This window comes from Monodelphis domestica, chromosome 4, assembly GCF_027887165.1.
Source record: "Monodelphis domestica isolate mMonDom1 chromosome 4, mMonDom1.pri, whole genome shotgun sequence".
Lineage (NCBI taxonomy): Eukaryota > Metazoa > Chordata > Mammalia > Didelphimorphia > Didelphidae > Monodelphis > Monodelphis domestica.
In genome coordinates, this window is record NC_077230.1 from 18445157 (window position 1) to 18471471 (window position 26315).

At 35.2% G+C, this 26315-nt stretch overlaps 1 protein-coding gene across 1 annotated transcript in view; it reads left to right on the forward strand.

The window, feature by feature from the left end:
* Nucleotides 1-26315, forward strand: part of LOC100027805 (amine oxidase [flavin-containing] B) — a 117732-nt gene that overhangs the window by 77168 nt on the left and 14249 nt on the right. The window contains exons 4-11 of the mRNA XM_001377961.5: nucleotides 1774-1878; nucleotides 4338-4429; nucleotides 13084-13225; nucleotides 14951-15100; nucleotides 16907-17066; nucleotides 19963-20059; nucleotides 20700-20753; nucleotides 23569-23626. Of these exons, the coding sequence (XP_001377998.3) occupies nucleotides 1774-1878; nucleotides 4338-4429; nucleotides 13084-13225; nucleotides 14951-15100; nucleotides 16907-17066; nucleotides 19963-20059; nucleotides 20700-20753; nucleotides 23569-23626 (858 nt within the window). The remainder of the gene's footprint in view (nucleotides 1-1773; nucleotides 1879-4337; nucleotides 4430-13083; nucleotides 13226-14950; nucleotides 15101-16906; nucleotides 17067-19962; nucleotides 20060-20699; nucleotides 20754-23568; nucleotides 23627-26315) is intronic.

A 26315-nucleotide genomic window follows, 5' to 3' on the forward strand; every position in this document is an offset into this window, starting at 1 on the left:
TCTAGAGGAAAACCATAATTTTAAAAGTTGTCATAGTTATGCACAGAATTTATCATTCAGCTTCCATACTAGGGAGGTTCCAAAACATAGAGGTAAGTTGTTGTGTTTCTGTGTGTAAAAGTATTCTCTCTTGGCTGCTAACTAGGTGACCCTAGAGCAGATGGGTTATCTGTTATTTCATTTTTTAATCCTCAGAACAACTGCTCATTAATTCTTATTATCTAGTTGATCACTGCCAGTAGTAACACCAGAGAGTATATATCACATGTTTCAGACAAGAGGGCATCCATATTTATAACTCAGTAATTTCCCCCTTTATCACTGTTCTTCTCTATGACTGTTCTCATGAGCCTGTAAGTCTGACTTCCTGGGGAAGTTCTCTGGTTCAAATTTGGTGATTTTGACTCTTAACTGTTTGATCTTTATAGTCTTTGCCATTTTTTCTACTATGGTTATGGCTGTGTTAGAGAAAGAATCAAGAACTTCAATAGAAAATGTTTCACTAAACCATGAAATGAGTTGCCAAGGAGTCAAATAACGCTCTCTGTGGAATCATCTTCCTGAGTTCAAATCTGGCCTCAGGCACTAGCTGGTGGCCTCGACTGTAAAATGAGCTGATAAAGGAAATGATAAACCATTTGCCAAGAAAACCTCAAAGGGGATCACAAAAAGCCAGACACTACTGACCAATAACTAAGCCAGCTTATTGATGTGTTATCCTCACTGTGACACAAAACTCGTATGTTATTCTTGTCCTCCCTCGTCCCCAATGTGATAGAGTTCTATTGCCTATATTTCACAACTTTAAATGAAACAGTATAGTCTAGTGGGAAGAGAACTAAGAGTCGGGAGGTTTAAATTTGAATCTTAATTCTATTATTTGCCAAAGTAAGATGTGAACTGCAAGAAAATCATTAGCCTCATTAAGTCTCTGCTTACTCATTTGTAAAATGGAATCATAATGTTTACACCTCTTTTCTCAGAGATTTATTCCAAGGGAAAACATTTATAAAGTGCTGTTATAAATGCAAGCCAATATTTATGTGGTAACTTAGAGACATCTCCATCCCAAATCTTCATATAAGCTATTTTTGACTGATCTGGGATAGTCTTTTGACTCAACAATATTGCTTTTTATGTTATTTTATTTTCTTCCCATTCTTTAGGATACCCAAGGAAAAAAAGAAGGCAGTGGGGCAGTGGAAAGATTTTCAGCCAAAGGACCAGAGATCAAAATCTCTGTCATTTACTATTTGTATGACCTTGAATAAACCACATAGTTCCTCTGGGACTAAACCATCTACCTCCTAGCTCTAAATTATGATCTCGTGATATTATTACTTTAGACTTCTCTTATCTTGGGCCATTTCTCTTATCTTGGGTCATAGTTGCTCCATGTGTATAATTCTATGAATTCAGGTGTGTCATGGATCCCTTCTTGTTAAAGAATAATGTCTTCAAATGCATAAAATAAAATCCATAGGACAACCAAGGAAATCAGTTAATATTGAAATGCAGCTATCAAAATATTTTTTTTAAAACCAAATTCATAGACTGTGCATTAAGAACCCCTAATTTAATTAATCATTTCTTTCTTCAAGTTCTATTGGTGGACTATATTAAGTGCTGAGATTTAAGACAAAAAAACTTGGAAGTCTAGCATTTCACCTTTGAAAGTATTAATTATAATGAAATTAATATAAACATATACAAAGCAATCAAAGATTATAGAACATTATATCAAAGTGATAAAAAAAACTCTGTATGTTACAGGGCAAAAGTTATGCTTTCAGAGGTCCGTTTCCTCCTGTTTGGAACCCTATTGCAATGCTGGATCATAATAACCTATGGAGAACAATGGATGAAATGGGGAAACAGGTATGAATGTTTGAGCCTGTGCAATCTTCTTTGATAAGGTACATAAGCTGGCCTTGTTGTTCAAATGCCAAATACAAATTTACCTATAAGACTGCTTTACAAAGAATTCACACAAGGCAAGTGCTCAGGAGGTCAGAACAAGCTATACAGTGACATTCTCAAGGTCTCTCTGAAGAACTTTGATATATCAGTTGAGAAACATGGGAGACACTGGCACAGAACTGTCCAGCATGGTGTTCCTGCAGCAAAGAAATTGTCATACTATATGAACTAGGTAGAATTGCAACATAACTTGAAAGAACCATGAGCTGCACAAATTAAGAGATATCCATCATATGTGCTATTTGTGCCTGATCTGTGATAGAGCCGTTGGAACTCATTGGTCTGACCAATCACAGTCAGACACACTGTACATTGACCCCATCATGTGATGTCATTTTGATTTTCTTGGAGTGTAAAGGACAATGGTTAAGCATTTCTAATGTTTTGCTTAAAGAGAAAACATATTTTCCTGGCATCTAAAAAGATCACAATTCAACAATATTACTTATGTTATTTTATTTCCCTCCTGTTCTTTAGGAAAAACCAACAAAAAAGGAAAAAATAGAAATTTTGACATATTATAACTGTTAAATATAATACATTTCTTTTAAAAAAATTCATAAAATTCTCTTTTCCTACGCTGGCATTAGATCAAGCCAGATACAGCTCATACTTCTCCAAATCTTTATTCTCCCCATCCTATAGGTTAAACTTTACATCAGTATATACAGTTACATTCTACTTCTCAAATCAAGAAATATTTATGAGTATCCCATGATACACAAAATGCTTTACTAGGTGCTGGGGATTCAAAGAAGAGAAAGGACACAGTTCTTGGCCTCAAGGAACTTATGTTCTACTAGGAAAATATGACATGAATATCAAAATATTTGAGGCAGGATAAAGTGAGAAAGGGACAAAAGAGAGATCCTCAAGAAGTGATTTAAGAAAATTGTAGGAAGGAGAGAGCATGTTAGTGTTCAGTGATCCAAGGATTCTTCACAACCAAATGGATCCTTTCAGAAAGAGCATTATCAGGAAGTCATAAAGCAGGATTGTTCTCCTGGTATAAGATTGGTCTGTATTGGGAAGTCAACGATGGAAGCCTGCATTCAGGAAATTGATAGTAATCTCATTTGTCTAGAATGTAAAATGAGTAAAGAGAATAAGGTGAAATAAAACTAGAATTCTAGATTGGAGCAAATTCAAGGGAATAACCTCATTTTTTAAAAACCCTTACCTTCCATCTTGGAATCAATACTGTGTATTGATTCCAAGGCAGAAGAGCAATAAGGGAGTTAAGTGACTTACCCAGGGTCACACAGCTGGGAAGTGTCTGGGGTCAAATTTGAACCCAGGACCTCCCCTCTCTAGGCCTGAATAACTTCATTTTTGAAACATTTTGGAACCCTTGAATTTGAGTTGTTATGTTCAGAGGCAAATTTAACCCTTCTCTGGGCAAATCCAGGGAAGTTTTGCCTATTTTTTCTTTTCCACCCATTACTTCTTTATTATTCTAATCTGACACAGTAGATACTCTTTTAAAATTAGAATTAGACACAATGATCCATGTCTGGGGACAATCTATTTAAAGACAAGGTTTATTAAAAGAAAGAAAAGTTTCATTGTGAATTCAGGAGTTCAATAAGTGAACTAATATTGTGAAAACTGAACAAATAAAATTGCCACAGAGAAGATAACACCTGAAGCAGTTCTAATATTTCATAGAAAAGACAGTCTGGCGTAGTGCAGAAGCTGGAAAAATATGGCCCATGAGGTTGGATTTGGTCCACTATGCTCACTCCCTAAGAATGTTTTATTATTGTAAACAATAAAATCTCTTAGTGTGCTGGCCATACAAAAACAAGGGGCCGACTGGCTAATGCAGACAAATGCAGATATATACACACATGCAGTGTGCACACGTGCTTATGTCTCTTTATCTCTGTCTCTCTGTCTGTCTCTATGCCTCACTCTGTCTTTGTCTCTCTGTCTGTCTGTCTCTCTCTCTCTTTCTCTCTCTCTCTCTCTCTGTCTGTCTGTCTCTGTCTCTGTCTCTGTCTGTCTCTATGCTTGTCTCTGTCTGTGTTTCTGTCTGTCTGTCTCTGTCTTCTCTCTATGCCTGTGTCTCTCTGTCTCTGTCTGTCTTCTCTCTATGCCTGTGTCTGTCTGTCTCTCTGTCTCTGTCTCTCTCTCTGTCTCAGTCTCTGTCTATCTCTCTCTTTTAATATTATAGGGCATTGTAGCTCATTCACTTACCCATCTCTTAGCTCTCTGGTTGTACTAGATGTTCTATCACTTTTTATGGAGTTTCAGAGTGCAGATACATAACCTCCTTTATGGTCTAGAAGTTATGCCTTAATGCTATTTAGCTGATGTCCCCAAATAGGAAAACATCTTTGTCCTTCTCTGCATAGATTCCAAGTGATGCTCCTTGGAAAGCGCCTCTCGCAGAAGAGTGGGACTTCATGACAATGAAGGAGCTATTGGACAAGATCTGCTGGACTGAGTAAGAAGTTACCTGCTCACATAACTCCTAATCATGTATAATCTTTCATTTCTATTTAGCCGTTTAATTCAACGGGCTTCTAATATGTGTTGTGTGACCTTGGACAAGTCACTTAACCCCCATTTCCCAGCCCTTGCTGCTCTTCTGCCTTAGAGTTGATACTGAGACTCCCCATAGGGGAAGGGTTTAAAAAGCGAGCCCTTCTCCTCCTGCCTCATTCCTCCAAAGCTTGCCTAGAACTTCTGTATACTTGGATACATGTTGTCTCCCCTGATAGAGCTGTTTCATTTTTATTTTCATATCCCTAGAACTCAGCACATTGCCTGATACAATGTAGATGCTTATGTACAATGTAAATGCTTACTGGTTTCTTGATGATGGTTTGGAAGGATTCTCGGTGGGTGAATCTAATCTAACGTGCTCCCAGTATTGTGCTGAACACCAGTTGTCACGAAGGAAAATACTAGAAGATACGGTGCCTGACCCACAGAAGATTTTATGATTTTATTATGGTGATCAGGATGTCCAACAAGTCTTAGTGTACATTTTTTAAACCCTTACCTTCCGTCTTGGAGTCAATTCTGTATTGGCTCCAAGGCAGAAGAGTGGTAAGGGCTAGACAATGGGGGTTAAGTGACTTGCCCAGGGTCACACAGCTGAGAAGTGGCTGATTTCAGATTTGAAACCAGGACCTCCCACTTAGTGTACTTTTAAACTACTTTCTTTTCTTTTTCATTCAAACCCCTTACTTTCTGCCTCAGTAACAACTCTAAGACAGAAGGACAAGGGCTGAGTAAACTGCGTTAAATGACTTGCTCAGTGTTGCATAACTAGGAGATGTCTGAGACCAGATTTGAACCTGAGTCCTCGTACCTCCAAACCTGGCTCTCTATTCCCTGAGCCACCTAAGTGCTCCAAATCCTACTTCTCTAAAGTTATCATAAGAAAAAGTACTGGGAACAAGCCAGAATTGAATTGCTTTTTCCATGAAGGTCTCATAAAATTATACATGGAGACAGAAATCATTTTTCATTTTGCTTTGTCTTTTTTTCCTTTAATTTTAACCCACCACATTGGTGATAAAATACATGAACATGAATCCTCAACATACCAAACACTGTGCATCCTTCCAATCCATAGCAGGAATCTAATAAGCCTCTTACACTGTATCAGGCAATCAGTGCTGAATTCTAGGGATATGAAAATAAAAATGAAACAGTTCTCACCCCAGAAAGCTTCCATTCTATCAGGACAGACAACAAACACGTACTCTTTTAGGTATATGGAAATTATATCCCAGCGTTTGGGAGGAGTGGGGCAAGAAGGGAAGGACTCACTTTTTTAAAACCCTTCCTTTCTGTCAGAAACAAAAATAGAAAAGCAGTAAGCGCTGGGCAATGGGGGTTAAGTGGCTTGCCAAGGGTCACACAGCTAGGAAGTGTCAAAGGACAAATTTGAACCCAGGTCTTCCCAGCTCCAGACTTGGCACTCTATCCCCTGTTCTACCTAGCTGCCTCACCTTGTTGAATTGATTTGTTCTGGACTCACGTTTATGTCTTACCACTAGATGAATTTTTTTAATATTAAAATTCAGCCAGTATTTTTTTACTTGGAGGAAAATATTTAGATTTCAATGTAATTCTAGACTAAGACATAAAGACATATGCCAAAAGGAATCAGTAACCTTAAATGACAGGCATGTAGCTTTGACTCAGGACACATGGGCTAAACTTTGAATCATAAGAAGGGACCTTAAGAGATTATTTTATATAATGCCCTTAATTTACAGTTGGGGAAACTGAGACCCAGAAGAAGTACAAACAAGATGTGAACCGAGATTTTTAAATTAAACATGTAATGCTCTTTTCACAATAAATGCTGCAAATGACAAAGCAGCCCTCGACATACCGATAAATTCAACTGAGACTTGTAACTTTTAGGGTGCAGTTTTAAATTGTTTAGGAACAGGTAGATTTAAGGACGTTTGGGGAGCCAAAAGGAACTTTAGGTATCATCTAATCCAATTTGTGTTTTGCCAGTGAAGAAACTGAGAAAGATGCCCAAAATATGTATCATAAAGGGTGAGATCAAGAAGAAACTATCTGAAACAAACAAAAAACCAAGGTGGTGATTTTAAAGGATTTCCAGCTAATGTATGATTCCATTTTAAAGGACCTCTTTTTACTGACCTGAAACCAGTTCTCACTAGTGTATGCGTATGTGAGACTATTGTGGAAGTGTAGCAAGCTTGTTGTGCTTGGGCCTTTTTTATTATCTCCTTCACCTCAACCAAAAAAATTGCTAGGTAGCATAGCCTTAATTTTTTTTTTAATTTAAAAAGCATATAGGAGGCTCTCTGGATATAGTATTAGGACTGTAGACTGGTGATCCTGACTTCAAACGTGGCCTCAGATACTTCCTAGCTGTGTGAACCTGGGCAAGTCACTTAACCATAATTGCCTAGCTCTTACCACTTTTCTGCCTTACAATCAATTCTTCCTGAGTGTCTAAGACAGTGGGTAAGAGTTTTTTTTAATTAACTTTCTTTAAGTGATTTTAATTTTATTTTATTATGAGAATTTCACAATATTCCTTGAAGAAAAAGGAGAGTTAACCATTACTGAGCAATATCTCTCTTGTCAAAGAAAAACTTGTCATCTATCAAAAGCAAAAACCCAAACATTCACCTGGAATATTGCATTTAAGTGAACATAGCATTTGCTATAGTTTTTTCTCTTGTCACTTATTACATTGGCAGATGCTGGGCATCATTTAAGGGGATCAATAAATAAAGAAAACACAATTAGCAATTCAGGTGATTACTTTTAAGAATCATAGTATTTCCTTCCAGTCATGGCAGTTGGTTATTTTCTGGTAGAGCAATAGTTTTAATTTGAAGCAGATACCAATTTAAAACAAATCCCTGTAAGTGTATAAGCCCATCTCCAGCCACATTTTCGATGAGATGTGTAGGATTTTTCACAAGGAAAAATGAACACCCCATTCAGGGCAAAGAAAATAGGGAAAGGCTTATAATGCAAAATAGCTTCTTAATATTTTTTCCATTCTTTCACTTGTCCTGAATGAGAGGTGTCTTGTTTTAGGAAGTCATGTGTGGCTGTTAGAGTTTCTTCCTAGGTTTCAGAAGAAATTTTAGTGGTGTTTTTTGTTTGGTTTTGATTTTGTTTTTCCTATTATCCCAAGCACTTAGTAGAGCACTTCTCAAATAGCAAATGCTTAATAAATGACTATTGACTTTTCATCAAAAGGATGAATATGAACAGAACCAGACAATGATAATCTATAGTTTGTAAGGGAATATGTATAGGCCATGTGTGACTATAAAAGGAGATGACTTGATAATGTAGTGAAAATGGGAAACAACAGAAAGACCCCTGAGTATTACAATAGCCCCAATACAGTAAAAGAACCAGAGGAGACTTCTTTGATTGTGAGTATATTTCTGGAGGATTTATAGAAAGCCATGACTAAACAGCACAAAAGATAAGAAGGCACGATAGAGTTATAATGTACACCAAAAGAGACAGAATCAACAGATCTATCTTTGTCTCCAAGTAAGAAGACAATGTGGGGGTGCCCCTGATTCAGAGGATAATTGGTTTTAAAAGTGGTACGATGAATCTCTGATAATGGAATATGGTAACCCATGGTAGGGATGAGAGGATACTAATGACAAATATTAGATATTTAGGTTGATTTATACAATTTGTTATTCAGTTGTTTCAGTCATCCCCAATGCTTCACGATCTCATTTGTTGTTTTTTTTTTTGTTTGATTGTTTCGTTGTTTGTTTGTTTTAGCAAAGATAATGGAGTGTTTGGCTATTTCCTTCTCTAGCTCATTTTGCAGATGAGAAAACTGAGGGAAACAGGGTTAAGGGACTTGTCCAGGTTCATACAGCTAGTAAGTGTCTGAGTCCATATTTGAACTTGGGTCTTCCTAATTCCAGACTCAGCTCTCTATCCACTATGCCACTCAACTACCCAAATATATATACAAGGATACACAAGGATAGTGAGATATACACTATCCTTAATGATGACACTGCCAAGTGAGACAGTGAAGATATCTTGTGAAGATATCTTCTGTGAAGATATCTTCTGTGAAGATAGGGAGGGGGGATGCCAGGAAAAAGACCTTGGAGAGAATGCAGGATAAGAGCATCCAAAGCAAAGGGGCCAAGAAAGCAATATGTGAAAATACCCTTAAAGAAGGAAATAGCATGAAAGTAAGAGGGAGAGAATGAAAGGACAATGGAGTCCAAGAAGTACTGATTCCTTGTATTTAACTTTTTCTCAGATCTTGAAGGAAATAGCTGTTTACTACTTTTATTAGCAAATTCGCATTATGGTAGCCCATCTAACTGTGTGACCCAATCTGGGCAATATTCCTGACTTAATACAGATGAATAGAAATCACTCAACAAAGTTACTTCTGCTTCATTCTGCCAAAAGATTTTGTATGAGCTTAACTACGTGTGAAAGGTACTATATGCTGTTAGTATTTCCAAAAGAATTAAAAAGATGAAATACTTGATTAAGTACTTTTAACACTTAAAAAAAAGAAGACAAACGAGCCATCATCATGTACCAGCTGCAATGCCTTCTTTTTCATATGTATTGGTTGTTATGGAAAAGGTCTGTTATCTATAAATCTAAATTTCCTTTAAAAATATGCAAAGGTAATGGTGTTCTTACCAATAATTTTATAGCACATTTTATGTTTTCAGCCACAGAATTCATTGAGATATATGAAAAATACAAGATTCTACTGTAATTTTGATAAAAAATGTGTACTATAATTACTGATAAAAAATATGCACAAACATTTGATATAGTAGAGCGAAATAGCCTTAAAGACTCTGCTCTAACAATATGTTGCACATGTATATGCTAAAGCAATTTTATATTAATGAGTTATATAAATGTTTTGTATTATCATTGTTGCAAGTACTGCCTTAAGTATCCTGCCCAAAATAATTATGTTTCACAATATGAATATATTTTAAGTTATTTCCTCACAATCTTATTGCATATTTTGTGTCCTTTTTTCATTTAATATTTTATATTTTCCCAATTACATGTAAAGAAAAATTTTAGCATTCCTTCTTTAAAATTCTGAGTTACAAATTCTCTCCTTCCTTCTCTTACCCTCTCCCTGGGATGGCAAGCAATTTGAGCCTGTAATATATTTATTACATTCAGTGCAAGGATTATTGAATTTTTCTGAGAGTGGAGCTGAGCTCAGAGTTTAAATTCTTTTTCCATGGTCACGGATATAATAAATGCCAGAGATGGGCCTCAAACGTAGGTCTCCTGACTCTTTATCTGATGTTTGTTCTGCTACAGTATATGAGCACATACCAATCATAAACCCTCTACACTTTCAATTTAGCTGTTTCCTCAGTGAAGAACTTTCATCCTTAATGAAACTGATGGCTACTCTAGGCCAGGGATTACTTTATATTCACTCCAATAGGATTATCCTTAATAAAGTGCTCAATAACTACTTAGTCAGAGAAAATCATTGAGAGCTAAAGATAACACTGAAGATCAGCTAGTTAAGCCTTTTCATTTTATAGATAAAGAAGAAAATCCAGAAAATATTTCTTGCCTAGATGGCTCACCAGTTGGATACTAGTGAAGCCCAAATGAGAACCCAGGTCACTGAGACCAAGTGCAGTATTTCTTCCTTCATGCCATGCTTGCTTGGCTTGGCAAATTGAACTGAAATATTATAGTCTACACTATAAAAAGATCAACTGGATCCACCGGAGAAGGAAACAGCAAACCACTCTAGTATCCTTGCCAAGAAAACTCCATGGATAGCTATGGTTTATGAGATTGTGAAGTCAGACACAAGTGAATGACTGAATTTTAACTACAAAATTGAAAGGATGCTATAGAGTTACAGAGTTGAAATTTGGCTTACCAAAAGATAAACAAGAAAATGAAGACCTGAATATAATTAAAAAATCTTTACCAATATTGGGTCTAAGACAGAAGAGGAATAAGTTCCAGGCAACTAGGAATCAAATGATTTGCTCAGGGTCTCACAGCTAGGAAGTGTCGAAGGTCAATTTGAAAACAGAATCTTCCATCTCTAGACCTGGCTTGCTATCCACCTAGTCACCCAGCTGCCCCCTGAATAGAACTTTAGAAAAATTAGAAACAAAGATCTTTGGAAATTACCAAATGGGAACAAAATGAAATATATATACTTCTCAATTATACTTGATACCTTTACAAAAATTGACTATATATTAGAATGGAAAGATCTTAGTAAAATATATAGAAAAGAAAATATATAGAAAAAAATATATAGAAAAGTAAAATATATAGAAAAAAATAATTTACTGGTTGTTATGCAATAAAATTACATTTGTTAAAGGGCCCTGAAAGGAAAAATGTATGTTTAACTGTGTATATCTTCCCCAAGGCTCTATTCTGATCCCTCTTCTCCTTTTATATTATCTCACTTTCTGATTTCACTAATGATGCTAGGGTACTGCAAAGCATGGACTATTTCAAACTACAAAAAAATAAAATAAAAAGGCAATGGAGAGAGAAGTTGTCATAAGTAGCCTCACTGTATCAGGAAATGTACAGGAGATTTATCTTTAAAATATTCTCAGAAAAAAAATCATAGAAATACAGAGAATAATGAATATGCAGGATAATCCCTAGACAGCCAATAGTATCTAGGAAATGTCTAAAAAATTGGAGGAGGCACAAAAGCACTTTGAGTAGACTATCTATAAAGGATTTATAGAAGCACCTGGACAAAAGTTACACAGGACAAAAAGGCATGAATTTTCTCCAGTCTCTCTCTAGGCTGGACTAGTGCCCCTATGAGTGAGATCACAGACTCATTAAAGTATAGAAACATTATAAGACATTCAAGAATGTATTTTTCCCAGGTGGTTTCAAGTAAGAAAAAAATGAATATTTTGTTCAGAATTGTATGATAAATTAATTAAAAAAGCATTTATTAAGCACCTGATATATACTGGGTATTGTGCTGAACTTTAGGGATACCAGTACAAAAGAAGTCCCTGTCCTGAAGTAGCTTCCATTGTAATAAAAAAGGGAAATACATATAAAAAAGAGATGACTCTGGTAGGAGGCAACCTGTCAAGTCTTGACATGATTAGGGAATGGCATTATGAGGACTGAACTAATATAGAAATTGTGAAATTTCACCAATACAAGGAGCAGGAAATGTGGCAAAGTTGCTTTTTCTCGACACATTAACTAGATTTGTGTTCATGAGCAAGTCACTAAATTTCTAGTGCTCTAAGCACCTTTTTTATTCTGTCTCAGAATCAATACCAAGTATTGGTACAAAGGCAGAAGAGTGGAAAGGGATAGACAACTGGAGTTGTGTCTTGTCTAGGATCACATAACTAGGACGTATCTGAGGCCACATTTGAACCCAGGACTTCCCATCTCCAGGCTGATGCTCTATCCACTGAGCCATCTTTCTAACCCTTCAAGCAACTCTTTAAAACTACTGATTTCTGATAAATAGAAATTAGACATAGTTTTACATATACATATATCCTTCTGTCAAATGGTGCCTTCTCTGATGGGAGGAAAGAAAGGAGAGACTGGGTATTTTAAAATAACAAACAAATAAATCATTTTTATTGGCTAATGTCTTATTTGTATGTCAGTCAGTAAGCACTTATAAAGCACTTACAATGTGTAGACACTGTCACAAATATTGAGGATTCAAAGAAAGTCAGAAGACAGTCCATCCCCTCAATGAACTCATACCTTAATGGAGGGAGAAAAGCAACTAAATATGTGCAAAGGAGGTCTATACAGAATAAATAGGAAATAACTAACAGAAGAAGGTGCTAGACTTATGAGGGATTGGAAAAGACTTCCTATACAAGTGGTGGGATTTTAGCAAGGACTTGAAGAAAACTAAGGAAGCAGGCAGAAGAAATAAGGAGGGAAAGCATTCTAATCATGGAGGACAGCCAGAGAATTTTCCTGGATCCAAGAGATAGTGTCTAGTTTGTGGAACAACCAGAAGATAAGTGTCACTAGATGGAAGAGTCCAAAGTGGAATAGGGATAGGATGAGGGTAATAAAGTATAAGAAGATTGGAAAGATGGGGGTAAGACTAGGACCGCCAAATAAAGAATTCCTCATCTTCCATCTTAGAATTAATAATGTGCATTGGTTCCAAGACAGAAGAATGGTAAGGGCTAGAGAATGGGGGTTAAGTGATTTGTCCAGGGTCAAGCAGCTAGGAAGTGTCTCAGGCTGGACTTTCTGTCTCTTGGCTTGGCTTTCAATCCACTAACTGCCCTTAAACAGAAAGTTTTGTATTTAATTCTGGTAACAATAGGAAGCAACTAGACTTTGTTGAGTATGGGGGTGGGATGGTTGGACCTGTGCTTTTTAGGTGAACTGTCATGCCATGTTGTCCAGTGTTCCATCCACTACACCATGGAGTCTCTCAAGTCACTGAATTTTGCTTGATCTGTCTCACTGTAGACTAATCCACTTAACAATATTAATTTTCATTGTGTCACCTAAATTCTTTATCTGAACATTTCTTGGGCAATTAAGTGCAGGGGATGATTTGAGGGATAACTGTTTTTTTTTTTTCATATACAGGTCTGCCAAACAGCTTGCCATTCTCTTTGTGAATCTCTGTGTCACTGCTGAGACTCATGAAGTCTCTGCCCTCTGGTTCCTGTGGTATGTGAAGCAGTGTGGGGGCACAACCAGAATCATTTCAACAACCAATGGAGGACAGGTACCCATAATTATCAACAGATATTTCTAGTTTGAAAGTTACTTCCATGTGAAAGAGCAGAGCTTGCACACACACACACACACACACACACACACACACACACACACCCCAAGGGATTGTGTTATAATAGTCTGAGCTTTCTTAAATTTTTAGAGACACTTATCTGTTGATAGGTATTCAAAACAACAGAAACTAAGAGTGTAATCGTAAAACAAAAATCTAAAACAAAAATCAGGAGATGTTTGTGAAGAAAGTTCAAGGTTTTATTAAGTGGAAGATTAGCCCAGAAAACTTTGCTCCTTCTATTTTTCACATCAGAAGAAAAATATGTGAAGCTAAAATGCATGATAATTTTTCTGTCAGCACTTCACCCATTTGAACTATAACAAATTTGATAAAAATACCCAGAATTTAAAGATTTTAAAATATTAATTTGCTTTCACTTTCCCAAAATCTATTCAAATCTGCATTGTCTCAATCAAACTATAAGTGATAAACAGTTATGAACCAAAACAGGGATGGGCAATACACAAAGATTTAGACAATTTTTTTCAAAAAATAAAAAGTTGTTTCAGCTCACTGTATCCAAATTTTAATATTATCAAGCTTTGGGTGAAAATTTTATTTCAGTCATACATGTTAGGTCATGCAAAACATATTGACCATGTTGCAAAAGAAAATAGACAAAAAAAAAAGAAAAATAAAGAACATAAAAAATATTACAGTCTGCATGCAAATTCCATCAGTTCTTGGTGGATAGCATTTTTCATCATAAGCCCTTTGAAATTGTCTTGGATCATTGTATTGCTGAGAATAGCCAACTCAATCATTGTACAATGATATTATTATCATGACCAATATTCTGCTTGCTTCACTTGCATCAATTCATATAATTCTTCCTATGTTTTTTTTTCTGAAACCGTCCTGCTTATCATTTATTAGAGCACAATTATTTTCCATTTGAAATACACACCACAACTTGTTCAGCCCTTCCCCAGTATAGGTATCCCTTCAATTTCCAATTCTTTGGAGCCACAAAAAGATCTGCTACAAATATTTTTGTACATGTAGGTCCTTTTCCTTTTTCTTTAATTTCTTTAGCATATAGACCTAGTAATGATATTGCTGCATCAAAGGGTATCCCCCTGGACACAGTTTCAAATTGCTCTCCAGAATGATTGCATCAATTCAACCCAAACAACAATGCATTAGTATCCCCTCTAACATTTATCATTTTTCCTTTTCTGTCATGTTAGCCAACCTGATAGGTATGAGATGGTATTTCAGGGTTACTTAAATCTGCATTCATTTCATCAGTAATGATTTAGAGCATTTTTTCACATAACTATTGATAGCTTTGATTTATTCTCAAAACTGATTAATAGTAATGTTTGATTAATTATCAGTTGAGGAATAGAGCTAATAGCCATTCACAAAACATCAAGAAAGGACAAGCATAAAAGGCAGCCAAAATCCAGAATCAAACTCACCTAGGAAGGATATGGCTTTAGTTGCCATAACTTCACAGCCATATGGAATTCTGGGTAGGGGATAGGGCAAGTTGTCCTTCCCTCACCTCCCCCCGATTTATACCAGTCATCATTTAGACATACCTCTCAAGGGTAGGAGAAGAGAAGATGAAAGCAGACAGAGTAATAATAACGACAAGCATTCTATTTCTTTCCCCCTCTAACCCCTCTCTTAGAATACATCTTTCTTTTACAGGAAAGGAAGTTTATTGGAGGTTCTAATCAAGTTAGTGAGAGGATCATGGAACTTCTTGGAGACCGAGTCAAGCTGGAAAGGCCAGTAACTCATATTGATCAGTCGGGTGATAATATTATTGTGGAGACCCTGAACCATGAGATATATGAGGTAATTTAAACCTTTATGCTTTTTTAATTAATGATGTATTTGTAAGATTTAGAGTTGTACAAATGATGTGTAGGAACTAGAATGTGTTATACCAAACGAATACAATATTTTTTAAAATTGTTATTAAACTGGCAGATTAATGGGAATATTATAAAAACAGAATGTCTTAATTTCAGCAAAGCATTTAACACACTTTTTAGCTCTTTCTATGGATAAGATATATAAATATCGATATAAATGTAGACTTTGGGCTGGTTGAAGCACTCAAGAACATTGATTAATAGATTTAAGTTAAGCTAAAGGGAGATTTCTAGACACTTGTCAAAGGATTCGCTTTTGGTCCTGTATTACTGAATAGTTTTATCAATATCATGGTTAAAAGATTAGGAAGGTCCTTTAGCAAATTTTAAAGGTGTCCTAAAGTAGCAAGAAATAGCTAATACATCAAAAAACAAAATTTGGATTTTGAAAGATGTTAATCAGTAGTAATTATGGTCTGACACTAACAAGATGAAATGTAGAAATCTGCACGTAGGCTAAAATAAACCCAACTAAACAAGTACTAGATGTGGTAGAACTATATTAATTAAATGGTGGGGGACAAAAAGTTGGAAGCTAGTGGTCCGTGAGACCATAATAAGTCAACATTCTGACTGTTGTAGACAAAATAATTAGTGTAATCATAGGCTGTCAGTAATTATACAATGAAAATGTTTCTGTATCAAAGGGAGGTAAAGATCATAGGCTTCTACTCTGAATTGTTCAGAACACATCCGTGGTATTCTTCTCAAGTCTGTATATATTGTTTTGTTGGTTGATAAATTATATACATACAGAGGAAAGTAATTAGATTTGTGAGAGAGCTAGAGTCCATCTGTTATGAGTAATATTTGAAGGAAATGACTGAAGAAGAGAAGAGAGAGAAATAATAATTGTCTTCAAATATTTGATGAATTATGTAGAATAGAGATTAAATTTATTCCAGGTAGTTCCAGAGGAGGGAAATAAAAAGCAGGATTAATAGTAAGAAATTTCAAGGAAACTGTTTCAGCTCAATATAAAGAATAACTTTTTAATTGTTAGAACTATCTAAAAATGAAGAAAGAGACTTTGTGACTTTCTTATGAAGTGAAATACTCAGGAAGCAATGAAATTCTCATTACCAAAATCAACCAAGCAAAGACCAAATAATCATCAGTTAGGGTTAGAGAAAAGAAGATTCCTTCTTTTAATTCATTGTATTTATTTCCTTAGCACCTTGCACAGGACCTAGCATGTAGTAGGTACTTAATACATATTTTTATTTGATTGATTAATTTGGAAATTGGAACAAATAAACTTTAACATACCTTCTAATGAGAAGATTCTTTTTCAAAGTTCTGCCAATACCCAGAACTTAAATAAAGACAATATTTTTTCAAACTTCAGATATAGTACTTTTTTCTCCTCAAGAATGAGAAATGTTCTCTTATTTTGCAGAAGTGGTTTTTTATCCTTTTTCTTTAATATGCAAAGATTCATAGTAATTGAACTCTGTAAATATTCTTGGTAATGGTGAACCTGGTGTGATGGACAGGTTGCTGGACTTGGAGTACTCAGTTCCTGAGTTCAAATCCTACCTCTGACGCTTGAACTGTGTGACCTTGGATAAGTCAGTAAACATTTTGTGATTCAGTTTCGTCATCTGTAAAATAAAAAAAAGATTGAATTCGTTTACTTCTTAGTTGGAAGAAATCCAACTCAAAATCTATGATCTTATAGAAATCAATGATTCATTATTTCCTTTTGCCATTTGTTTCTTTACAGGCCAAATATGTCATTAGTGCTATTCCTCCAACATTGGGTATGAAGATACATTTTAACCCACCATTGCCAATGATGAGAAACCAGTTGATTTCTCGTGTTCCATTGGGTTCAGTCATTAAATGCATGGTATATTACAAAGAACCTTTTTGGAGGAAAAAGGGTAGGTACTTTATTCCATGAATTAATATTCCAATGGACCATTTTAAGAAAAGAAATGCTAGAGGGCTTTTTATACTGTCACTTCTTTTCTTCTACTATGAAATAAAGTTTAAGCCTACATTAACGTTCAAGGTTTTCCACAGCCTACCTTCTCAGCCCTATCTAATACAACTCTATTCATTTGCTCACAACTCCTGTCAAAGTGGACTCTTTGACATTTTGTGAATCCTTTCTTACCTCCATATGTTTGTTTGTCTCATGCCTGAAGTCTGCAGTAAAATCTTCCCAACATCTCTGAGAAACAACATCCTAGTTACCACTTCAAGTCCCATCTCAAGAGTCATCTCCAGAACTCCTCCCTGTTCCCCTCAACCAAAAATGATCGTCTTCTCATTAATTCTCCTAACACTTTCCTTGTATCTCTCTTAGGCAATCATACACTCTGCATTCAATTTTGTTGATTTATGCACATATTCAGTCTTCTCACTTCCATCTCAGAGTAGCAGCTATGTACTGTTCATCTTTCTATCTGTATGTTAGTTAGCTGGAGTAGCGGATAACATATTGGTCTTGGAATCAGGAAGACCTTAGTAGCTTCCTGAGGACTTAGAAGTAAGCTTTTTAACCTCTCTCAGAGTTTCCTCATCTGTAAAATGGGTTAATGATAGTACTTCCCTCACAGTTTGTTTGGAGTCCACTTGAGATAATTGTGTAAGGCACTTCGAAAACTTTATAGTAATATATGTGTATATATTTATGCACATAAATATATCATATATATATATAGCCAGCTGTTATTATTATTATTATTATTACCTTCTTTAGGACCTAATGCAGAGTCTTGCGTAGAATAAAATGGTCAATAAATGTTGGTGGAATGGAACTGAAAATCAAGTGAATAAATTAGAACTTTGGGTTGAGATCCTAACTTCATGTATGAAAATAAAATTAATCTCTCCTTAAAAAATCCAGGACTTAACTGATATAATGTGTGTGATAGATTTTTAAACCAGTCAGTTAAGTTGAATCCAGAAAAATTTTGTCTTGGGGAGAGCATCACTAAATTTGGAGCTATTAATAATGGCCCCAAAGTACTAGAATGGTGATGCTGGTAGCTCTGATAAGCATAAAAAAAGGTGTAAAGTACTTAGGCATGTTTTTCTAAGTAAAACTTCTTAAGGATTGAGGCTTGCAACTATGTGTGATTTTCAACTTATGTAAAGAGTGATGGAATATATTGGTCATATAAAATGAGGTCCTACTAAACAAGCAATTAAGCATGGGAGAATTCTGATCTGTGTCAGAGGAGGACATAAATATCCATACTGAAGTCATAAATTTCTGAAAATAATCAATTAATGGATCTTTTATATATGTTATTTTTAATTAATTAAAAAGAATTTTGATTATTAAAAGAGAAATATTTACATATTCTTGTAATTGATTATATGCCACATTTTTGCAGACTGATATAATTGATCCTATGTATTGATTATCTAGAAAGGACCTTTCCACTCTTTTCTAGCCTCTAACATAGATGAGTTTGCCAAGGCATATTAAGGAAGAGGGCATCCTCTTCTTTGCTTCCCTAATGGCCATCTATCCACCTGTCCTGCCATCTGTCTATTCACTGTTAACTTTCACCTTCAAGATATAAACATACCAATCATTAGCTTTTCTTCTTGCATCGTGGCTATTATTCCTTCTGTCATCTATTCCACTGTTCCCTTTTCCTAAAACCTCATTTCCCAATCCACTCAATTTCCTCCTCGTCAATCCACATCTCACCATCTCTAGTTAGCTGATCATGTCTTCGCAAGAAACCAAAGTACTGAGACCCATTGATTGAGAAGCAGTCGCCTGAATTCCTCAGTTTTCCTTTTCTCTTACTCATCTTTTAGTCGTGTCTCTTTTTTAGAGAATAAGCAAGGAAAAGACGTGAAAATCCCATTAGTCAGTTTTATTACTTATAAGTAGTATTCCAGCAGAAGCTTTGTTGAAGAATGCTATCTTCTAAATAAAGTCTTTTCTGAATCCCCCAGCTACTTAGTGCCTCCCCAGACCAATCCCAGCCTCTTAAAAATATTTTGTATATCTAACAAGATTTTTGGAATCAACTTTTCCATGTGGTTGAATAAATATTCATGATGTATAACCTAAAAAAACCCTATGCATCTTCACCACACTTCAGCATCACCATTTTGTAGATGAAACATCAATTTTCTGAATGGTCAGGAGAGATTCATCTTGATGAAATGAGCCAACACAAGAGGTTTATTGGTTCTCTACAAGATGAAACTATTTGTTGAAGTGAAGATTCTGTATTATTAGTAGATTTCTATTATTCATATTTTCATTGTCTTTCAGATAACTGATAATTCATTGAAAACTTAGCACAAATAGTTTTTGCCACACATTTCTTGGAAGGGAACAGCAAAAAAATAACCATAAAATTTAAAGCCTGTAAATTGCCTGATGGATTTTATATATTCAATACCATTTCTATTTTGCAATAGACTATTAGAATCCTTCTTTTCCTCTTATCTCCAATTTTATTTTCTTCTTAGTGTCTACATAAAAGTGAGCTGAAAATTATATTGGAAACAGAATGAATAGCAAGATTCTATTAAATTTATTCTTGAATTTATTCATAGTGCTATATTATTTTACTTTTTTTTACCCAAATCTGTAGCCTCATTTTTAGAACTGAAAAAGGGAAATGATCTGTTGGTTACCTTTCTTTTCAATATAAATCATTTGTCTTCTCTTTCTGCTTTTATTGTCCAAACAATCAACTACAATTTTATTCTGAAAGTTAATTTAAGTGTTACATTGTTGATATTGGGATTGATTTGATGGGAAAATTAAGTTCTATCTATTCTTTCTATCTTGTCAAGATTACTGTGGAACCATGATCATTGAAGGAGAGGAAGCCCCAGTTGCTTACACTTTGGATGACACCAAACCTGATGGTGCTTATCCTGCCATAATAGGGTAAGAATAAAAGATAAAATCTCTCTTTTAATGTCTAAACATACTAGAGAAAAGATTTTCTTGAATAAAGATACTATGCTGTCAAGAAAGATGAACTAAAATCTTACCCACGAAAATGGTTTCTCAGTCCATTCCATAAATCAACCATTATTACTTTTTTTTTACCGTTCAATGAATTCATGTCTTAAAATTTTGAATTCTATTTACATTTTGATAGTAATTACATCTATCACTTGCCATTTTTGTTTGAAGTTAGAAAGGCAGCAGTTCAAAGGCTGTCTTGTTGAAAATATTAGAATGACAATATGCTTTTAGGAAAGGAAGTTGTTTGACAAAGAACTGGACTAGATGAGTAATTTTAAAAAGCGATTGTTATCCTATCATCATTGGAGGAAAGCAATATGATCCTGACCTGGACTTCTGAAAAATGGATATTTTTATTTTTCCCCTAGAATTCCTCAAGATTGAAAGTGGCATTCAGTACCTAGAACTGAAACAACTTGCAAGTAAAAGGGACATTGAGGCAAAAAAGTGTGATATATTCTGATAAGTCTTTAAAACAGAATGCTATCTGTACATAAAGCTATGTGAATAGATCTGAAGGGAAGACAATTTTATACTCTTTTTTTCTATGTTCTAGATTTATTCTTGCCCACAAAGCAAGAAAATTGGCACGTCTTACCAAAGAAGAAAGGTAAGAAATAAAGCTTGTTATTTGATATTTTATTATTGTGAATTTCAAAATTAATGTCCAAAATATCTCATAATTAATATACAGACCACAAATACTAGTCTTAATTATCAAGGTACTTATAAAACATTATATTAAAAAATATAGCCAATATTAAAAAAACAAATGAAAATAAGTTTTCTAATTCATTTTGGAGATAATTACCATTTTGAATATTCTTTATGAACAATGTGAAATAGATTTATATGGAGAAATACAAGGAAATCTAAGCTACAACCCCTGACCCTAGTTTAGTTGTAGTCTAATGAGGAAAATAAGACTAATACACTAGAGTTATAAAGCAGTATGTGGTAAATATTGAATGAACATCACCAAAAACACATGTAACATCGGGCTGATAGAAATTGATTTTTCCTGGTGTTGGGAGCTTATTCTGGAAATCTAATTTGTCACTGTCAAATTGTATGTATATTACAGCTGGCAAATAATTTGCCAATTCAGTGATCCTTAACTTATATTTGCGCACATCCCTCTCCTCCTCACCTTGCTTTTCCATCATTTTCACTACTGTACATTGGCTACTACTCTCAAGCACTATATGGAAATATTTTTATAAAATGGCACTTAAATAAGATTTTTTTTCAGCTAACTTCTTAAAGTTGTCTATTAGTAAATTTTTGAAGAGAGAGCAGGCACTTTTCATCCCTGGTATTCTTTGATCATTTAGATGAATGATGACTACTGAATATTTAAGACAATAACACTGGCCCTGGTATTATTTCTGGTTCTCATGAGTTAGAAAATGAACCCCTTTTACTTTTCCATAAGAAAAATAGGGAAGAGTGCTCTTCGAATCTTCCATTCAGCTTCCTCATGGAGATGGTGGGAGAAAGAGTTTCTGCCAAGGATCTAGCTATTTGCTGAGAGAAAATAATTCATTTGGGGAGATGCCTTGACTTTTTTAGTTTATTTAATAAATTGCTATTTGAATACAAATCAGGAACCCACAGAGCACTTTCTAGAATGATTTAGAAAAACTTACTCATTGGTAGCATCTACATGAATGTCTGTCATTTCAGTTTCCAAGATGACAAACTTCTTTTAGACCAATGTTGTATTCTTTGAATCTATTGGAGGTAGTTGCTACTCTAATCAGACTGATCTGATTGGATATAGAAATTGGGGTACCCTGTATTTTCTAGGACACTCTTGCTCAAAAAAAAAAAAGCTTTTTTTAAAAAAATTAAATGTCTTTTTCCCACCTTCCAGGATTGACACTACTCAAATAACAAAGTATCTGCACTATATATAATAATACATAAATATACATTGCCGATAATTTATAACATGTTATAAAAGCATATCCATCACTTAAAGGCAGCTAAATGGCATAGTGAATAGATCATTGGCTTTGTAATCAAGAAGACCTGAGTTCAAATCTTGTCTTAGGCATTAGCTTGTGACCCTGGGCCAATCACTAAAATTCTTTTTGCTCGGTTCCTCAACTGTAAAATGGGGATACTAATTTTGATGTTGTTTGGTTGTTTCAGGAGGGTCTGACTTATCATGACTCCATCTGGGGTTTTCTTGGCAAAGATATTAGAGTGTTTGCCAAAATTAGAGGTTTGTCATTTTCTTCTCTGGCTCATTTTACAGAGAAGAAACTGAGGCAAACAGAGTTAAGTGACCTACCCAGAGTCACATACAGATTTGAAGTCAGGAAAATGAGTCTTCCTGACTTCAGGAAGCACTTCAGTGCATCACTTTCTGCTGAACCACCGAGCTCCCCTGGGTTTAATAACCACTCCCTCCTTTGGGTGTGGTTGTGATGATAAAATGAGATAATATTTGTAATATATAATTAGGAATCTTAATAGTATAGAAACCAAAATGCTCAAATATTTTCTATTTTCTTATTATATGAAGGGAGTTCATATGATTGACTTCCCTGAGAGGAGATATGGAATGGGTCATGTGGAATGGCCCGAGAGTCAGGAGGTCAGTTCCAGCTCTGATACTACCTAACTGTGTAGCATTGGCCAACTCACTTCATTTCTCTAGGGCTCAGTTCCTCCATTAGAGATATGACGAAGCAGAACCAGTTCTAAGGTTCTATATTAATCACATTTCCCTGATTTTTTTTTCTAATTTATGTCTATAAAGCACTTTAATTGAAACTTCTTAGTTATTCCTCATAACAATGAGTTAGGAACCAATAATAGTCTTGTCCTTATGTTTCCCAATGATGAGGAAATAAGGGGTTCTCAGGCAAATGATCATGATAGCTATTAAATGGAAGGACTGGGACAGAATCATACCTTCCAATACCAAATCCATTAATTCTTCCTCAACAATTTCGTAAACAATGGCAAACTGTAAGTGATCAATTTGCCAGCTTAGTGATTGCCATAGCCTAAAATGTTGCCTGAGCCTGAAAGAGTAAAAAAAAAGAAAACAAAAACCCAAAAACCAAAACAAACAAACAGATCCTGTAGTTCATTCTAAATATAGTTGCCATTTTCAGTATTCTTTATGAGTAAGGTAAAATAGGTCTATATGGAAATCCAAACATGTTTAAGATATAATCTCTGACCCTAATTAAGTTATATTCTAGTGAGAAAAGTAAGACAGATTTCTGAGCATTTCACTCTCTTTATTTGCATTTGTGTTATTGGATCCAAAATGACTTTTTTAGCCAAGTTAGAATGAAATTAAAATGAGAAAACACCCTAGCAAAATAATTTGAGAGCTAAGGGAAGAGAAGTAGAACCTAAAGCAGAGTCCTTATTCGATTTTACTTTCTTTTTTTCTTTTGAAGGAAGAAGAAACTATGTGAGCTCTATGCAAAGGTTTTGGGATCAAAAGAAGCACTTAATGTAAGACCAACGCTTCCTACATAATTTGCCAGATTCTCATTCCCCTGACCCCATAAAAGGAGACTCAGTAAGGCAATGTTGTCATGATCAAAAGCGTTCTTTGTAAGAAGCAGGTTTATTTTTTTTAATTAATTTATTTAGTCAATTTAGAACATTATTCCTTGGTTACAAGAATTATATTATTTCCCTCCTCCCCTCCCCCCGACCCCTTTCTGTAGTCAACACACAATTCCACTGGGTCTTACATGTGTCCTTGATCAGAACCTATTTCCATGTTGTTAGTGTTTGCACTAGGATGTTCATTTAGAGTCAACATCCCCAGCCATATCCCTTCGACCCATGTATTCAAGCAGTTGTTTTTCTTCTGTGTTTCTACTCCCACAGTTTTCCCTCTAAATGTGGATAGTGGTTTTTCTCATAGATTCCTCCAAGTTGTTCAGCATCACTGCATTGCCACTAATGGAGAAATCCATTACCTTCAATTGTACCACAGTGTATCAGTCTCTGTGTACAATATTCTCCTGGCTCTGCTCTTTTTGCTCTGCATCAATTCCTGGAAGTCGTTCCAGTCCCCATGGAATTCCTCCAGTTCATTATTCCTTTGAGCACAATAATATTCCATCACCAACAGATGCCACAATGTGTTCAGCCATTCCACAATTGAAGGGCATCCCCTCATTTTCCAATTTTTGGCCACCACAAAGAGCGCAGCTATGAATATTTTTGTACAAGTCTTTTTCCTTATTATCTCTTTGGGACACAAACCCAGCAATGCTATGGCTGGATCAAAGGGTAGATATTCTTTTGTCGCCCTTTGGGCATAGTTCCAAATTGCCCTCCAGAATGGTTGAATCAATTCACAGCTCCACCAGCAGTGCATTAATGTCCCAACTTTGCCACATCCCCTCCAGCATTCATTACTTTCCTTTGCTGTCATGTTAGCCAATCTGCTGGGTGTGAGGTGATACCTCAGAGTTGTTTTGATTTGCATTTCTGTGATTATAAGAGATTTGAAACACTTCTTCGTGTGCTTATTAATAGTTTTGATTTCTTTAACTGAAAATTGCCTATTCATGTCCCTTGCCCATTTATCAATTGGAGATTGGTTTGGTTTTTTGTACAATTGGTTTAGCTCTTTATAAATTTGAGTAATTAGACCTTTGTCAGAGGTTTTTTTATGAAGATTGTTTCCCAATTTGTTGCTACCCTTCTGATTTTAGTTGCATTGGTTTTGTTTGTACAAAACCTTGAGGAGTGAGTTAGCAAGAAGGATAGAGGTAGCAACACCAGGACAAAAAGATGACAACCTGAGTTGTCTATAAACTTCCACCCCAGCACTACCATAACCACCCAAGAAAAGCAGATGGCATGGTTGCCCCTCCCCAGCTTCCATACACATCCCATAGACTACCCAACTGTGATTTTTTAATTGTGATTTCTCTCACCCACTCCCCTTTTCTAAGGCAATTTATTTCTATTTTCCAATTCCTAATTTCACTGGCATAGAAAGGGTAGTGGGAAAAGTAGGGAATGGAAGAGCAGCAGATAAACACAGGGTTTGGTTCCCCAAGTCCATTCACTGGGAGGTGTTCCTGCCTGGATGCTTGACTACTTTTGTCTCAGCTTCTCTCATTTTTTTCTTTGAAGCAGCATTATAAAGCTGTGTTTTGAGTAACCATGGAAACAGTTGGAAGAGAAGATTTTTTTTTCCTTTTCAATTCAAAGGCATTTAGATTGTACCTTCCCTTTTAGCACATTTTGTTATAACCAAGCAGCTCGAATGCAAAGCAATAGAAAAATTCAGCATCTTTATTCATTTTCTATAGTATGAGTTAATGTTCTGGGTAGATTCACTAAGCTGCTCATTTTGAAAATTTTTGACATGTATTTTATCACTTTTGGAAAGTGATTAAAAATCCATTTGTATGTGAAGCTTTAAACACAAACAAACAAACATAGATATTAATGTAAAAATAAACTTTGTAAAAAACCTAACCAATGAACTCTTTTTGCAATCCAATCCATTCACTCATTCAGTCATTCAACAATTATTCATTTAGGGTCAAGTACTTATAAATCACTAAAGTAGGTTCTAAGAGATCATCAGTAAAGAATAGGATAGTTTTACCTACTCTTATTGAATCAACAGCCTAGTTTGCACATTCATAAGTAGCAATTCCTAAACCATTAGTAAACCACGTGGCTTCTTCTATAACAATTAAGACCTGCAGCAGAGAGATGTAGTCTAATGAGATGATCATTAGAACTGGTTTCAGAGGACCAAAGGTCAAGTCTTGATTTTGACATTTACCAGGTCATTGTTGGAAAGAATTTTACAAAACTTAATATATGCTTTATGAATTTGAGCTACCATCCATTGTTTTGTAAACAATGCATCATGTTTTAATCTTTTTTAATTAATTTCTGTTAGAATACATATATTCAAGTTGTGGAAAGTTAATATTAATCTGTAAGCCTTCTTGGCAACCTTTGGATTTTAAAGGAGAAAAAAGTTTGATTTTTAAGACTGAAGCTATCCCTTTGCTTCTCCCTCCCCCTTGCTGAAAGAGGGTGGAGACAATTTCTTCATTTTTCAAGTAAACAAGGCTCTTGGGTGATGAAAAAATGAAATAAGATAGGCATAGCAATGGGGAGAAGAATGTGCAGACGTGATGATGACTCCTGGGGT